The sequence below is a fragment of the Leptidea sinapis genome, chromosome 4, assembly GCF_905404315.1.
Source record: "Leptidea sinapis chromosome 4, ilLepSina1.1, whole genome shotgun sequence".
In the NCBI taxonomy this organism is placed as follows: domain Eukaryota; kingdom Metazoa; phylum Arthropoda; class Insecta; order Lepidoptera; family Pieridae; genus Leptidea; species Leptidea sinapis.
Window position 1 is genome coordinate 3,713,569 of NC_066268.1, and position 17,452 is coordinate 3,731,020.

The 17,452-nt window shown below is 36.3% G+C and overlaps 1 protein-coding gene across 3 annotated transcripts in view; it reads right to left on the bottom strand.

Moving 5' to 3' along the window:
- Positions 1 to 1,016: 1,016 nt before the first annotated feature.
- Positions 1,017 to 17,452, bottom strand: part of LOC126979688 (latent-transforming growth factor beta-binding protein 1-like) — a 63,671-nt gene continuing 47,235 nt past the window's right edge. For 2 of the 3 annotated variants that reach the window (XM_050829137.1, XM_050829134.1), the window contains exons 17-26: positions 17,207 to 17,314; positions 16,632 to 16,754; positions 12,305 to 12,472; positions 12,033 to 12,199; positions 9,601 to 9,815; positions 8,889 to 9,040; positions 8,015 to 8,141; positions 5,923 to 6,043; positions 2,082 to 2,200; positions 1,017 to 1,207 (exon numbers count right to left, since the gene is read on the bottom strand). In XM_050829137.1, coding sequence (XP_050685094.1) covers positions 1,045 to 1,207; positions 2,082 to 2,200; positions 5,923 to 6,043; positions 8,015 to 8,141; positions 8,889 to 9,040; positions 9,601 to 9,815; positions 12,033 to 12,199; positions 12,305 to 12,472; positions 16,632 to 16,754; positions 17,207 to 17,314 — 1,463 coding nt within the window. In that variant the 3' untranslated portion in view covers positions 1,017 to 1,044. The remainder of the gene's footprint in view (positions 1,208 to 2,081; positions 2,201 to 5,922; positions 6,044 to 8,014; positions 8,142 to 8,888; positions 9,041 to 9,600; positions 9,816 to 12,032; positions 12,200 to 12,304; positions 12,473 to 16,631; positions 16,755 to 17,206; positions 17,315 to 17,452) is intronic. The other variant, XM_050829135.1, reaches the window with a different exon arrangement.

Consider the following 17,452-nt stretch of genomic DNA (forward strand, 5'->3'; position numbering starts at 1 on the left):
AAGGTTATTATTATTAGGTATTCGATAAGTTTTTGTCTTAATAAAATATTTTTTAAAGGATTACAACGCGTGTAATTGTACTATTTAATATTTTTGTTGTATTTGTTACATTTGGACTTTTCTTCTTGAAAGAGATCTTTCTAATAGATGACAATGATAGCGATAGAGTACAAATAAAACACAGTTAAAATATAACTTTTTAACTATGAAAAATAAATAAATCTCAAACAATAACACGAATAATTATTTTATTTATTTATATATTTTTGTTTTATTTCCATATAAATCGAATAACAACTACAAGTTACTACCTAAAGCCGGTGCACCTATGTTATTTAATATTATACATACATCAGACGTTAAAAAATATAAATATTATTCGTTTTTGTACGAGAAAGTAAAACGGAAACAAAAACTTTTTTGCACACTGTACATTGCCCAAACGACATTTGAGCCAGGTGTCATGTTGATTCGCCCGAGTTGTACCATAGAAATAAAATGTACCTTCCTAATAAAAATGACAGTCATGACACGCAAAAGTGTTTCAGTTCAATAGTCCTTTATCAATAGGATATTATAATTGATAATTGAAGACAAATAATATCGATAGACTATCAATATTTTCGATACACAGCAATACTATAGTATAATTGAACGTAAATATTCAATATTATACCGATAGCCCTATAGATATTATAGATGATTTCCGGCTCATATATCGATAATCAAAGTATCGATAGTTCGACAACAGCAACCCGCACGCACGACGCAACGATGGCCCAGTCGCCAGATTGCAGCACGGCCGCGCGCCTTGCGAATAATAGCGGGGGCTCGGTAGGTGCGGGGAAAACATCTCGCTCCGCCCAGATACTCAAGGCCGTTGGCAGGTACAGCACCCTTCAAGGCCGGCAACGCTCCTATGATTCGTCTGATGTTGCAAGATAATGTGTGCTTTTGTGTTCAGTTGAAGTTTGTCCTCTTTTTCCATAAAAAAGCTAAGGTATTAAAACAGCAAATACAAATATAAGAATTTATTAACAACTCCTAGAACTCGTACTCAGAGACGATCACAACCAGCCTGGCCACCGCACTTCCTCCGAACATGGCCCGCTGGTACAGCGACATGGTGATCTCCAGCTCCGCCACCTGAGGACCCTGCAGGGAGCACAGCAGCGACACCATGCAGGAGTTGCCTGCCGCTCGCAAGCTGAAACAGTTCCGAGCCATTTAGATTATAGGAGCAGTTATTTTTGATGAGTTTATTGCCGATTAATATCAACATATAAACACTTTAACTAATCGGTGGTAGTGTAAAAATAATAATTGACGACTCTCAAATATATTTGACTTTGCTATTGTGGATGGAACTGTATAATAAGTGATCAGAACGTATATAATTTCACTTTCAGATTGGAGAATAATATTTTCAGAGAAATTAAATTCTAAATAATTATAAGGTTAGTTTATAACTAAGTATTTTAAAGTGGTATCCCTCACTTCTGGGGGACTCAAACCCGCGCCTCTCGGGTTCCGTCTGAACGCTTTACCAATTGAGCCAACCGTTCAAATGATGCATGGATTAATGGATGCATCTCATTTGAGAGAGCGACATATCAAGTCAATTTCCTAATATGCTATTATTAGGGTTGAGCAGGTTATTTTGTTTTTCTGCTTGTCTAAAGGTGATTCTAGACCAAAGTTGGGCAAACTCCCAACTCTCTTTCGTACTCATTTGATAAAAAAACGGGACACGCCCAAATACAAGTAACTACCGGTACACACAACGACGCTGACTCTTCATTCATCATTCACTTTTAAACCAAAGGATAACAATACGGAGATAGCGTACTCCGTAAATACGTTGGAAAACGGAAACGAAAATATCCAATTGATAAATTGAAGGAGGAAACATATCCCCGTATAGTTAACACCCCCTCGTGTAAAATCATGTTTGGTGGAATCCACCCTTTGTAGTCTAGTAATTTCGCTATCTACTTTCATAGTAGGACAGGAAAAGACCACTTTCCCCCGTGTAAAAGAACACACTAGCAGAACAAAATGAAACATATTAAGTAACTTACTCAAAGCAGGTGAGGTCAGCTGGTTTGATTCCCGGTCTTGCTTGTACGTCGACCATTTTCATCTCAAAGTTTACGATTGAATCCACCCAAGAAGGACCGTACATTCTAAATAGATTTACCTGCAACATAATTTATTAGACAGGCTTCGTCACGATCGATTAAATGTCACTGTTTGTTTCGGCGACGTGGGATAGGTCGTTCACTTCCCTAAAATATAGTCGAGGTAGGCGATGGCCCATGCGTCATGCTCGTGAGCGGGTTCTACTAGTGTGTGTGGTGGCAGTATGATCCTGTTACCAAAAAACTCTGCTTCATGTTTTTAAAATTAAATTTATTATATTTTTTACAATCACTAGTAAAATGCTCTATCTATAATTCTTCTCTATATATAATTGACCTAAGTAGACGAATAAAGTGATTTTAATTTCATTTGATTTATACAGTAGTACATACATTTGAAATTATTATTATTAGCGAGTAATGCGGCGGGTTAGAACACCAGTTGCGCTTGTAATTTTGTAAATAAATCGAGCCATTACAACTTAATTTAGTAATATTCATTCTTTTATATAAACTTGTTATAAAGTTATACCTGAAAATAGGCCAAGAATATGCAAAATGTTTGCAAATAGACATTCTGTTAATGATTGGTTTATTGGACGTATAAGGTTGCCCGCGTTTATTTGTAAGGCTGCTTGACATTCGAAAAACTTCAGAATTATCATTGTATTGACAGTGTTGTCAGCGACATAGTCAATTTTGCATATTCTTGGTTTATTGTCAGGTATAAATTTACAACAAGTTTATTTGTTAGGACCTTTAAGTATGATAATTGAATAATTAAGTACCTATATTATTTAAACTGTTTTTTTTAGTTTGAATACAGTTTTTGTAAAATCCGGTGGGTTACTCGCATGTATTTCTCACTTTTTCTCCTTTATCTTAGGTCTGCAGCCTTACATACCCTATTACGTTGCTGTTTAAAAGATGCCTACATGAGGGCTAATTTCCGAACATCTGAAAACTACTCATGTTGTAGGTACCACAAGTACTAGTCATATTGTAGGGTTCACAAAAAAAAGTCAAAGGTATAGGTAGGTAGCCTATAGAGAATTACCGTCCAATATAGATACTTATTGTTCTCAGCAAGTTAGTGGAAAGAGATGTTCACACACGTATTTATCCTGCGCTGAGTGAGTTAATTCCCGAAGAGCAACATGGTTTCATGAAGGGGCGTTCTACAACTACTAATTTAGGTTGTTGTATGGACTATGTATCAAATATGGATGGTGGCTCTCAGATCGATGTATTCTACGCAGACTTTGAGAAGGCATTGACCATGTTATTCTCTTGCATAAGCTTTATGAGTTGGGTATTTGTGATAACCTTCTGAGATGGTTGGAATCCTATCTACAGAATCGTTTCCAAGCTGTAGTAGTAAGAGAGTCTTTCCGAACTATGTAATGGGTCAAGGCTCGATTGTGGGTCCTCTTTTATATGCTTGCTATCTATATGATATAAGTAAATGGTTTTGTTGTGCAAAGTTCCTGATGTATGCTGATGTTACTTAAATCTTTATGATAATCAAAGATAATTCAGACTGTTCCAAACTGCAAGCCGATTTAGATAAACTTAGTTGCTATGTACAGGATGTCCCAAAGTTATGGGACATGAAGGGAAAGTACATTAAATATCGTAGATAGGGTATTTTATTGAATGAAGACTTTATGTTATTTTTAAAAGTTAGTAATTTTGCATTCAAAGATTTTCAAAAAATTACTTGCCCAAAATGCTCAAAATGTGATCCCTCCTATCTTACGCAAATCGCCAATATTTTAATGAGTCCGCTCCCTTTTGATTTTCTTATCATTTCATGGTGAATACTCGATATGATATGGCACAATTCTGTTTGTAACTCGCCCACGTTCTCGTATCGCTTTTAAACTAAAAAAACTATGCTATAAAGTATTTTAATTATGAAGTGGGTACTTATTTACAAATAATCAATGCTATCTATGGAATGATAATACCTCTACTTTTCGGACGTCGTCTTCGGCAATAAATAACTTTCTTGAAATTTGACTCAAGCATTTTACGTTGCTCCTTTCTTTTAAAATACTATAACTTGTTACTTAAGAAGAGTTATTAGTTTTGGCCATTCTTTCGATTGGAATCATAAAAGTAGGGGTGTTTTATTTTTTTTACATTTAAGTCGGTTCGAGTCCCAGACGAGGCAAGTAATTTTTAGAAAATCTTTGAATGCAGAATTACTTAATTTTAAAAATAACATAAAGTCTTCTTTCAGAAAAATACCCTATCTATAATATTTAAGGTACTTTCCCTTCATGTCCCATAATAACCTTGGGACGCCCTGTATATATATATAATTGTAACCGCATGAAAAATGCGTCCATGCCTCTTTCATCAAAAAAAGATTGCTACAGAATTTAGCTAAATGAATCAACACCAAATTGATAAAAAAACTAGTAGTTAAAGATTAAGGAGTACTTCTGTAAAGTGAATATTTGAAGAACAAATAGACACTATTGTGAAATAATAGTTTAGGCTTCAATTTGCGCGTAAATAGCCCTTTTTTTGAATTGGACTGCATCAAGTTTTTCATATATTATAAGCATTCTTTAATAGTGTAGTGTTATATGGAATCCTCAATATTCTATCTATATTAACAAATTAGAAAGCATTCAGAGAAAATATGTTAAACACCTTAACTTTAGAACACACAGCTATAATAAAGGTTATGATGAATCTTGTAAGCACCATCAACTCATTAGTTTTGAATACAGACGTATCCTTTTTGATTTATATCTTTTACATGGGCTTTGTCACGTTTATGTAGACTGTCAGGAACTAGCCACTAAAACTTTAAATTTTTGTACTTCAAAAAGATGCTCTAGGCACACATGCTTATTTCATATTCCTTCGGTGTCGTCAAATTATGCAAAGCATTCTATAATAACTCGGTTACCAAATACAAAGAAGAAGCTTCCAGTTTCAATATACTGACTATTTAATTTAGTAGTATTAGTTTCATCGACTGAAATCCAAATAAGGTTAACCTTGAGTTCATTACGTATTTCTTCCAAAACATTATGATATATTGTAGATACATCAATTTTATGCAATTTTGATTCGTCTGGTACATTTTGAATTAAGCAATATTTTTGCAGAAACTGTTTGAGGATAAGATCTTTCATTTTATAAAGAAGAATATTACTTGCAAGTAAAGTCTATGTGAAATAGATTCATGCTAAGCTGGTTGTATTGTTTCAATTTAGAGCTAGAAGTAGACGTGGTTATAAGTTGTTGTCGTCGACGTTTTTTTTTGCAATCCAGCTACGTGAACCCTTGTCATAGCATGTTGCTCTATTTGAAACTTTTTAGTGCACGAAATATTTTTTTCGCAAACTCGACAATATAATACGTTTCCGTCGTAAGTAAATGTTCCAGATAAGGCACTTATGAAAGAACTTACGAAGACACACTTTATTTCGGGATGCATGGTACAATTTCACACAAAAGCTTTGACACATCAATGAGCACGCATGCCTGTCAACAATGACATTAACATAACTACTAAGGTGGGAGGAGTACTGCGGAGGGCAAGCGCGATCTCTTGTCTCTTTCATTTTATTATCGTATCAAAACAAAAGACGCGGGCTGCTAAATGCGCCGAAAATATTGTAAATATAGCAATACTATAAATCTTATCTAATTTTATGGAAATATGCAATTAGGACTGAGGATGGCTTAATCCGGTCTCTAGTGATGATGATATAAGGCTTTATGCATCAAAAACTCAGTATGGCCTAATAATACTTACACTTCTCTGGGGCAAGAACACGTTAGCCCCCAACGTTATGAAGTTGTAGCTGTAAGTACTGGGTTGTTGGAGACAGTCCCAGTCTCCAACCCGACATGAAGTCTGCATCCGAGAACAGCGGCTGGAAGAAGCGATTTAAATTATTAATTCTTTTTATATAATTAATTTTTGAATTAATGATCCGATTCTCACGCCGTTGGCGGCATTCGACGGTTTTTGAGCCTCGTTAAGAATCTTTGAGTTTCAATTGATCCATCTCAGAATTTCGAAGTAAATTCGGAAAAAAACCTTTTACGGTTTTCCTTCGCCAACGATAACTCACGACCGAATCAACCGATTTTGATAGGCTTGGTGGCGATCGACGTGTTTTTTTTATGTTAAGAGCTGGAATCGATCGGTAGAGCCATTTAAAAGTAATACCAAAAAAACCTCATCTACCTCTTTAAATCTAATTTATCTGAACCGCGATGAAATCGGTCGAGCAATTCAAAAGTTATAAGAGGTTTACACACAAACATACATACAGGCGTACGGACAACATTGCGGGAATAGTCAAGGAAACTTCCTAGGACTTTAAAACATCGAGATCTGATGAAAACTCGATTTTCGAAAAACGGGATAAAACTCATAACTTCCCGAATTTTTTTGAATTTTAAATTTTCTTATCGGGAATTTTAAAATTTGGTTTAGCCATAATTAAGAATACAATAAAGACGTTTCTCAAAATTGATTCGTTTAGAATTCTTTTTGATGTCGGTTCAAACACTACCACCGATTCGGAAACAAATGGCGCTCTGAGAGAGAGAGAAGAAACGGCGGAAGAAACTCTCCCAGCACTTCTTTTTTGCACTCCTTTTAATAAAATGTACAATACTGTACCGTCATTGTTATTGCTATAAAATAATCATAATCTATTCAGCTGTGGATAAGTCAGATTTACTACAGAGACACTTTTTATTAAAGCATTTTAATTTATTTACAGACAATAATTATTAAAGTGTGTATATTTAATAATAACAATAGATCCTATAGAGTGGCAGTGTCCGATTACAAAACTGTCTCATAGCACACACAAACAGACAAATATACCAAATGTACTAAAGTAATGTTTTAATTCATAATTTAATTGACATGCAATATACAACTAGACTCACAATCACCTCCAAAGTTGTCTGAAGCAAAACTCTGAATACGTGCCTATTAGGTAAAGATTACGGTCAGTTGTGTAATGACCGCGCTTTGAATACAACGCCTCGCAATGACAAAGTGTTCGGTGAAAAACTGTCTAAATAACAGCATAGTTGCTAAAGGAGTCCCCTGGCTGTGAAATAAGCTGCTGACAAATGGGCTGCCCTCATAGGTCAGATCCGGCACTTTTGTGAAAATTAATATTTTTAGATTTATTTTTTTTAATTTTACATTTGTAATTTTATTTTAATTCCATTTTAATTTTATTTTTCATTGCATGTTTATGTTAATTAGTGTTTTTTCATTAGTGTAATTGGGCTATGTCCGTTCTAATTTCAGGTATGTGCCCCTTTAAATTAACAAAAGTAACTAACTCGATGTTTTGAAACATTTTGCTAAATAATTACATTTCAATTGTTAAAACAAAAAAAAACTACGTTTAACAAAACCGACTTCAAAAACTGAATAGTATCAAATAACTAATAATTTAATTTAATACACCTCATGCAAAGATTTGCGAGAGAGAACAACAAAGCAATTTATATCATCCAGGTAGACAAAAATTTTCATAAAATGAAAACTACTGGGCCACACAATGTAAAATTTAAGAATTACTTAAATCGGATCATAAAAATCAGAGTAATCGTAATGTACATACATAAAAAAATACCGATCGAATTAAGAACCTCCTCCTTTTTGAAGTCGGTTAAAAATACATCGCCTACGAAATGGGCGCACCATTATCACTGCGCTTCTTTTATGAGCTTATACAATAGATTGCCACGAAATAAGGTGTTACACCACTCGGACATTTTTGACGACCTTTTAATGGGCGATTGTGAGTATAGTTATTTATAATGCGTCAATGAAATATATAAATATAATATATAAACTCTCAACATACTGTTTTCCATCTAGTCTGTACCCGGGCGGACACCGGATATGATGGCAGTGGTACGAGCCGCGCGTGTTCTGACACACAGCGCCCTCTCCCGAACAATCCGCGGAACCAATTTCGCACTCGTCGATATCTGAAATGGTTTTTATGTTAGCTATTATAATAATAAATAAATTTATAATAAATTTCGTTTATTTCATATATCGCTATCATAGAATATATAGTTATGAAGATTGTTGCCGCTACTAATCAAGCAATGTGCAAATAACTAGGAGAAAAGTTACCTCTAAAAGTTACCCTCTTTTTGACGCGATGCGATTTCGAGGAGCCTGTAGTCAATCACCAGCGTGACTCTCTTATTTATTTATTTATTGCACCAACAAAGTATACACTAATACATACAGAATAATATTGACAAAAATACAAGCTGAGTGTACTTCAATTATAGGCGCAGATAACATATTAAGAAACAAATAAACTGTAAAATTTTGATGTTTAAAAAATTTTATTATGGAAATGTCATACATTAAAAATTAACTCACAATTAAATTAAATTCAATTCAATACAATACATACATAATAATTATTATTTCTGTTGCCGGAAATATAACGAAGATTTTAATTTTTTTTTTATCATTGACAAATCTTCAACTGCTTCTCTTTGTCTATTCCTCATTCCAACTATAGTTAATGATCCGAATTCTATAAATCTCTTGCCTTGTTTTTTGCACATTATACTGTAAATCCCAAGTTATATAGAATATACGATTGGAAAAACTCAGACAAAATTATTCACAAGAGCGACGATAAAGAGACAAGACAAGACCACAATGAAGTTTGTAATGACCTAAAATAAGTGAGAAACTATATCATTTATTACCAATACAGCTCCGGGAGTCATCAGCTAGTCGGTATCCCTCAGGACAGGCGCAGCGGTACGAGCCAGGCGTGTTCTCGCACCGACCGCTGCAGATCTTTCTGATGTTCCGCCCGCTGCTCCATTCAGCGCACTCGTCTATATCCACGCAAGTCCTGATGACCAAAAAAATTTTCAATGGTTTTTACCAAAATAACTTTTACACGTTATTTGCGCTAACTGGAAGCCAAAATAGAACACCTGGTTGTAGTGTTTGGACCGGTACCACTGCTTCCTATATACCTCGCGCTCTAATCAAAACATCTCTTCTTCTTAGTTGTTACCACACTGCTGAGGATCGTGTCTCTTTTTCAATCAGTCAACGAACTGTCTCCAACGGTTTCGCTCCGTCGCCTGGAAAAGTTCAGTGCTTATGGGGATCTTCAGATTTTTGTAAATTTAATCCGGTCACTGTTTAGGACTAAATCGACTGCTCATGAGTGTTCATGGTAACCAGCTAACTATATCAAAACTTGTGGAAATAGCGCTTGCGAGCTAAAACCACCATCCACAACTAACGGAAACTGCAGTCCGAGGCACTTTTGAGCGCGTCCCATTTACAACAGGCTCGACAGGCTTGACCCCGAGGCGAACTCGGTCGAGGCAGCCCGAGCCACATCTACACTCCGGTCCGTTCGTCTGGACGGGTTCATGAGAATTGGGAAAACATTCTTACCGGTTGTCAGAACTAAGCCTGTACCCTCGATCGCAGTAGCATCTGTATCCACCCCAGACGTTGGAACACTTATGGTCGCAGAGGCTGGCTGACTCTGAACATTCATCAATATCTTCGCACACCTTGTCGTTATGTGAGGGGTTGCGGAAACCATCGCCACATTCACAGCGATAGGAACCGATTGTGTTCACGCAACGGGAGTTGTATGCACAGTTCTGGAAGCAGATTATATTATGTAAAACTTTGGTAAATGTAGAACACTGTAACTGTTTTGTAAAGAAAATATACCTACGATAAAGTATTTTTTGTATTCCTCAATGTGCTTATGAACATACAGAACATTATCAAAAATGTATTGAGAAGCAACAGTCAAAATGTTTATTTCTTTAAATTTTTCTCTTAATGATTCTTTAGGACCTAGGTTATAAAACGCGCGAATAGCCCCCTTCTGCAGCATAACGTCATTCTTTTATGTTGGTGAAGATCAAGGGTAGTGATCACTTACCATGAGGCGGTTACCTTAATTTCTTGTCCACCTTTGTTATTCCATAAATAAACAACCCTTCGGATTCTAGAACGCGTCTCGTGAGTATTCATCGTCTCTCTTATGATTTGTAATGAGGCAGTGGCATCTTCTTAGGAAACAATCTTCTTGCAGAGTTCGGCGACGATCAATGAGGCAACTTTGACTTTTGAAACCGTAGCTAAGAAACTAGTTTCTGCATAGTTGTGTAGTTAAGATATTTTCTTCGAGCCCATAGATACTCTGTTTTGCAAGTTAGCCCAAGGAATTTTACAAAGTACAGGCCAAATTGGCCTCGAAATAGCTTGGTATACTCAGTAAGGAGAGACAGTACTTAACTTCAAGCAAAAAATTATTTTAACAAAAAAACAACCGATTTCAAAAAACACTATTTCAAAACAACAGATAATATGCACTAAAAAGTATAAAAATAATTGTGTATTTTTATACAATCCAATTAATTAATCGAATTCTGGTTACGATTATTGAAAATTTTGGAATCGGTGTCCTTCCGCCGCCACCCGCTCTCGCCTCTCGCCTGCTCACGACTCAAGCACATCTCACCTATAACTATGTATGTAGTTACAAACTTATCTTAGCTGACACCGAATTGGCGCGATATTGAGTTATTCGTAAATTTGTCGTCCACATATGTATAGCAAATTTAAGACTTTTATGGTTTTCTCATGGATGTCTTTGTCAGATCTGGACCAAATTACAATGGGACCACACGGGAAGCACCAGCTTTCAAATAAAAAAAAATAATTATCAAAATCGGTTCACTCAGTCGAAAGTTTTGAGGTAACAAACATAAAAAAAGAACATACCGACGAATTGAGAACCTCCTCCCTTTGAAGTCGGTTAAAAAGGCGACAATTCCGTCTCACATGAAGTACTGTCCTCACCTGTCTGCAGGCCCTTCCCAATATTAGCTTCTGCCATTTGACGTTCATCGACGATTAAGTCTTTGGTATTGCATAGAGATGTGGAGTATCAATTCCACTGTGTCATTATCTGCCAGCTTTTGAATTCCCGATACGTCTTAGGGACATTTATTTAAGTCTGAGCATATCGCCAAAGGTGGCAACATATCTCTTGAAAGGTCAAAAAAAAGTCATATCAGGGGGTATTTTTAATGTCCGGCTGATTTTTGTACTTTCTATCAGGTGAGTGATATTCCCCTCACAAAGAAGGATTTTAGAAACGACAATTTTTGTTGCAGCAAGCAGTTTGCATTTAGTTGACGCCATTGTGATAAGACATTCTAACTTAACTTACTCAGGATGTCTAAAATACTAAACCATAGTTGCAAACATTTGGACCCTTTTAGGGTCCAAATGATCCAAACTCACACAAAACATTCCGTAGTAAAATTTTATTAAGTGATAAATTAAATAATATGTAATATTAACAAAATATATTTAACTGATTTCAATATAGCGAACAACCTGTGACCTAGAACTATTGCAATGTGATTATTTTTCGGTAATAAGTTAATAAGTTTTTTAAGTTATGTATAAGTACTTGATTTGATTATACCATACAAAAATTTGTAAGCTTCATAATAATTGCATACTGTATCTGCCTTAAAAGACATTTAGAATTAAATTTAGATTAAATATTGTATTGTTGCTTGAATAAATATAATTATCACTGGTGGATTAAATAAATAAATAACTTAAAGTGTAAATGTGACAAACTGATGCGATCCGTGCTCGTGGCCGTATCGCGATATACCACGTTTTGTTTCGACGCGAATAATATTCTAACTGCTATGGGCAAACAGATGCCGCTTAATATCTGCTCGACCCACCATTCCAGTTTGAAGATGAGATGATATGAAAAAAATCAATCGAAGAGGCTAATGCCATGTGAAAGGAGTTTCATGTTTTGTATATCAAATACTTACATTAATATTATACTGTGATGCATAAGTACACTCGTCTATGTCCTCGCAATGCTTGCCCACAAGCCGATGTCCTGCGGGACACTGACACGAATATCCCCCGTAAAAGTTTTCGCAAGTCTGCTGCGGACCGCATTCGGATAAACCATCGGGAGCGCATTCGTCTATGTCTAAAACGAACATAGAGTAAATGAAAGTAGATTGACTTTAAATACGCATTTGTTACGAGCTGTTAGCTTTTCAATTAGTATTATAAAATTAAAATAGCTACCTACCTTGGCAATACTTAGCCGGTGTGAGCTTATATCCCCAAGGACAAGTGGTTACAATCGCCCCACTTTCTGGTAGCCTGGAGTAAATAGGCCTCTTGTGGAGTGGCCCCCTTTGTCCATACTGAGCGCCAACTGTTATCCTGTTGGATTCTGGAATACGGGGCCTGACTGCTGAAATCAAGTATTTTTGGAGTGAATTTATGTGCATCGATGGCGGGTCTTTCCCTTACCTAAAATATGGTTAAGGGAGGCTATGGTTGGTCCATGCGCTATGCTCGTGATACTATTAACGAAAGCATTGCTTCATGTTGTTAAAATTAAAGTGATCTTAAATACTTCTGGTCCATGCGTTATGCACCTAAAATGATCCTGCTATCGGGACCAATGCTTCATGTTGTTAAAACTTATGAATTGAATTGAAATTAAATGTATTTATTGCGTCGAATACAGTACACATTTTAGATCTTAAATTTATTGTAGTGTCTTCTACTCGGCTAATTTAAATTAGCATGCAAGAAGTTTACTTAAAATTTAAAAAATCCTTAACACTATACAATTTTTGTCGATTAACCATTTAAACAGGAGTCCAGTAGATCGTTTCTGTGGTAAGTTCTTTATTCCAAGAGGTAAATGATTATTTAGAGGAAAATAATTTTATACACATTGCGTAGCTACTATTTAGGTATAATGTTGTTCTGGCACAGTGGCCATAAACCAGTCTATTAGGTTATCTGGCGGAACGAGGATTCAATTCAGTGGCCCTTTTAAATAAATGATTATTTTGTTTTAGAAATGTACACGCTTCAAACATATACATTGGACAATGTCAAAATATGTAACTTTTTAAATAAGTGGTCACATGAATTGGTCGGACAAACTCCACATACTCGTATATAACGAATACATTTTTTTTGAGCAATAAATGCTTGATATTCTCCTGTGCCATTTCCCCAGATGACAAGACCGTATCTATGGCACGCCAAAAGATAACTTAGTAGAAGCCATTCTCCTCAGTCTTCTAAGGACATAAGCAAGCGCTTCATTAAAATAACGCAAATGTTATGTATATGAAGGGTCTTTAACCATCTTCCAAAGAATATTAGACAGATGCCTAAAACATTAATGCATAAATAATTAAAATTATGGCACATAGATTTTATAGTTTAAAAGATTTCTTTAGCTAAAAATAATAGTATTTAAATGTTATTTTTTGAGAGGTAACTACACTCTAATCCTTTTTTTATATTACACTATTGAATTAAAGCTATGTAATGTGTATTAATGACGTATAAATATAAAAATTCCAATATTGACAATCAAATATTTGTATGCCGATATATTGGCGAATTGTGCTGTACAGTGTACACCTATCTATTAATTGTTAACAACTATCTTAACACGATTCACACAAATAAATCATTTCTTTTCATAAAATATTGTGACTTACGAAATCGAAATCGATCTTTGGACATGTTAAGATATAAAACAGTTGCCTGTTTTTTGCAATCAAGATTCTCAGTAACTGATTTCAATAAGTTAAAAATGGCAAGGGATTTACCCTTTTGAAATCTATATTGATTTGGTGAAATAATATTGAATCTTAAACAGTAATTTATTAGGCTTAAGTATATACATGTCTCGATAAATTTTGCAAAGAGTTATTGGACGGATGGATATCTGATTTATATCCCTTTATCAAAAGTAGTATTGTGCGTGACTCTTTCAACACATCCGGGTAAGAACCTGTTTCGAAGGACAAATTGAGCAGATAAGTCAAAACACTTGGGATCGCAATTCCGGACTTCTTTAAGATTTTTGTACAAATTTGATGTAGCCCACAAGCATTGGTGTTATTTAGTGACTTTACTACTTCTGCGATTTCTAGCTCACTGAAGGGCATAACAAAGAAAGGGTAAGGCACTGTCCAGAAGACAACTGCAGACAGACTAAATAGCCTGCAGAGACTAGCTTGTATATTGGTAACCGGGGCCATGACGTCTACTCCTGGTGCGGCCATTGAAGCAATGCTAAACCTACCGCCTCTTCCACTGTTCATACAGCAAGGGGCGAAGGCAAGCATGCTGAGGGCAATCGCCCAGGGGGGTTCATGTAACTGGATGTCGCAAACGCTTAGGACTCTAGAAGACTCAGTTCTGCGAGACCACATATTAGGCATGTTACCTGATCAGATGATTCCACAATTAATCTCTGTTAAACACTATATCGTGGAACTACCTTCCAGGGACGACTGGATGAACAACAAAGTCTCGTGGAAGGACGGGAGCCTTATGTGGTTCACCGATGGGTCCAAAATGGAAAATGAATGAAATGTTGGCTGTGGGGTCTATGGAGAATGCCCCAGGTTTAAGTCCAGCACAAACCTGGGGAGCTTTACCTCCATATTTCAAGCAGAGGTGTACGCCATCTTGGAATGCGTGGAAACCAATATCCAAAAAGGCTACTTCAATCATAACATATACAGTCACTCTGATAGTCGGGCAGCATTGTTGGCTTTAGACGCTGACTTGACGACGTTTAAGTTAGTCAATAATTGCGTTGAATGCCTGAATTCATTAGGCATGAAAAACAGAGTGATTCTCAGATGGGTCCCAGGGCATGCCAGAATCATAGGCAATGAAATGGTCGATGAGCTCGCAAGAGCTGGGGAGATGGTCCGGAACCCATTTGTGGACTGCCTAAGAGCGCCATCCGACACACCCTGAGTAACCAATGTAAACATGAAGCACTTAAACGCTGGAACAACTCTTCAGGCTTAAACCACTCTAAAGCACTGATAAGGGCATTCAACAGCAGCTATGCGAATGAAGCCCTATCTTTGAACAGGAAAAATCTATACATACTTACTAGGATGCTAACCGGGCACTGTCGCCTAAACAAGCACCTCAGTGTGGTCGGCATCAAAAGCGACAAAACTTGCAGATTCTGCCTTGAGGATGATGAAACGCCTATTCATCTACTCTGCGACTGCTGCCCACTAATGCATAAGCGTAACACAATCTTTGGCGACTACTTCGTGCCACCAGATAGTGTTTGCAACACTCGCGTCAAGGAATTACTGCGGTTCGTAAAGGCGGCAGGGCTTGACGACGAGCTTTAGTATGAGTGGCGAACACAATAGTTCAATTTTGGACGCGGTGTTACTAGGAATCTTTAGGACTAGGAAATAGCCACCCTCTTCAAATAATAATAATAAATAATAAGGCACTGAGTCTACAGCCTTAGCAGCATCAGCTGGAGATTTTGGTTTGATTGATAAATTACAAAAGTAGTTATTAATTTCGGTTACCATGATAGATGGGTCAAAAGTCTTAAAATTTTAGGTTTTTAAGACTGAAATATCAATTACTGGAGGTGCATAAGTGCTTTCTTCTTTTATATTTGACCAAGATGTCCTAGCTACATTTTTACTTGATTTGAGAAGATTACCTGCACAATTACGTTGAGCCTTGCATATGCATTTCCTCAATAGTTTAGAGTAGGCTAAATATTTTTTCAGCCCTATAGTTATCCACTAAGGTCCTGACAATTTATTGTATACTCTAATACGAATCTTAGGGAAGCATTGGTTGTACAGAAGACAAAAAAGTTCATGAAAACTATTGAAACCTTTTTTTTCAGTTGAAATATCAGATAAACTTAAACTTTACAAATGTGACAAAAATTTCATATCATCTTATAACATACCAATGCCTCAGAATTTCTGGTGTTCTTTTCACAGAATAACGCACAATTTGTGCAATATTATGGTCTGACAGGTGTAAATGTTCAACACTTCCTTTTATATCTTTTACATTACTTATCATAAGATATAAACATGAAAATCTTATCCTTAAGACCAGGCTCCCAAAAATAATTCTCACGGTGACTCCGCTTATCTGCTCACCAGCCTAGGCCTATTTATTTAATCAGGAAATACAGGTTCTTGGATAATTTATACGTCTAAATGGACTGTGACAGCTATGAACACACTGAAAAAAATATCGGTGAACGATTAACCCCTACTTCAGCAAACGCACACACACCAAAAGAAAGTGAATGAAGCGTTTAAGACGTAGCTGTCATGCACGTTAAAGTAATAATATTAAACCCTGGCCTGTTAACATTAGCTGTGTAATAGTAAGAGGTTCTATCTAGATGCATTAATTATCAAATCATAACATGTTTCTAATAAAACTCCCAATTGCCCATTAATTTAAGCTACGGGGCTTCCAAATCGAAACACAATAATGTGTCCATATAGGCACCGCTGGGGCAAACATATTTACAGAAAACAGAAATTATAAATACATTTACTGGAACCTATATCTACCGTAAGAAGGAGTATTTTCCCCACGGCACCGTTTGCCACAAATACATTGGTAGCCGCCATCTATGTTAACGCAGTCTTCTCTAGAAGAGCAGTTTGCTGTGTTTGTTGCACATTCGTCAATATCTGAAATTTTAAATAAGTTATAAAATAAAACTTAATTTAATGGAAGAGGAAGACAAATCACCGTACGGATCACTTGATGTAAAGTGATCACCGCCGCCCACATTCTCTTCTTTCAACCACCTTTTAGAAAAGTGTAGGCGCTTTATTTGAAGGTACCCATACCGTATTCGCGGTTGTGGAATGGCAGACATTAACGTGATGCGAAATTGACTGCTGGTGATTAAAACCCGTCATTGATATATACGTTAGGTGATGCAGAGAGATTCCGTATCTCTACGCAACTCGTATCAAGCCAATCGCAGATGACCTGATCGTTGATGATACGGGTACCCTCTTCAGGGTCAGGAAGGACGGAGTAAGATATGACGCCAGAGATGAGAGTAGTATTTGAGCTTCATAATTTATAACTGGAAATATATAAAATTAATAATACCTAAATATTTAATTCTTACCAACACATCTGCCCTGATATGTGCTAAATGTGTAGCCCATTTCACAACTCCTGGAGGGTTCCCAGTTCCCTTCTGGTGTATAAGGCCACTCTAAAGAAGGTCGCGGTACTGCAAGCAAAATAAGAATTACACATTGTTTCTAGGATTACGTACCGAAAGGTAACCAACACGAACCCTTAAAAAACCTTCGCTGTCCTTCCTTCCGTCTATCTGTCGGCTATGAGAAATGGGACGAGAACAAACTCG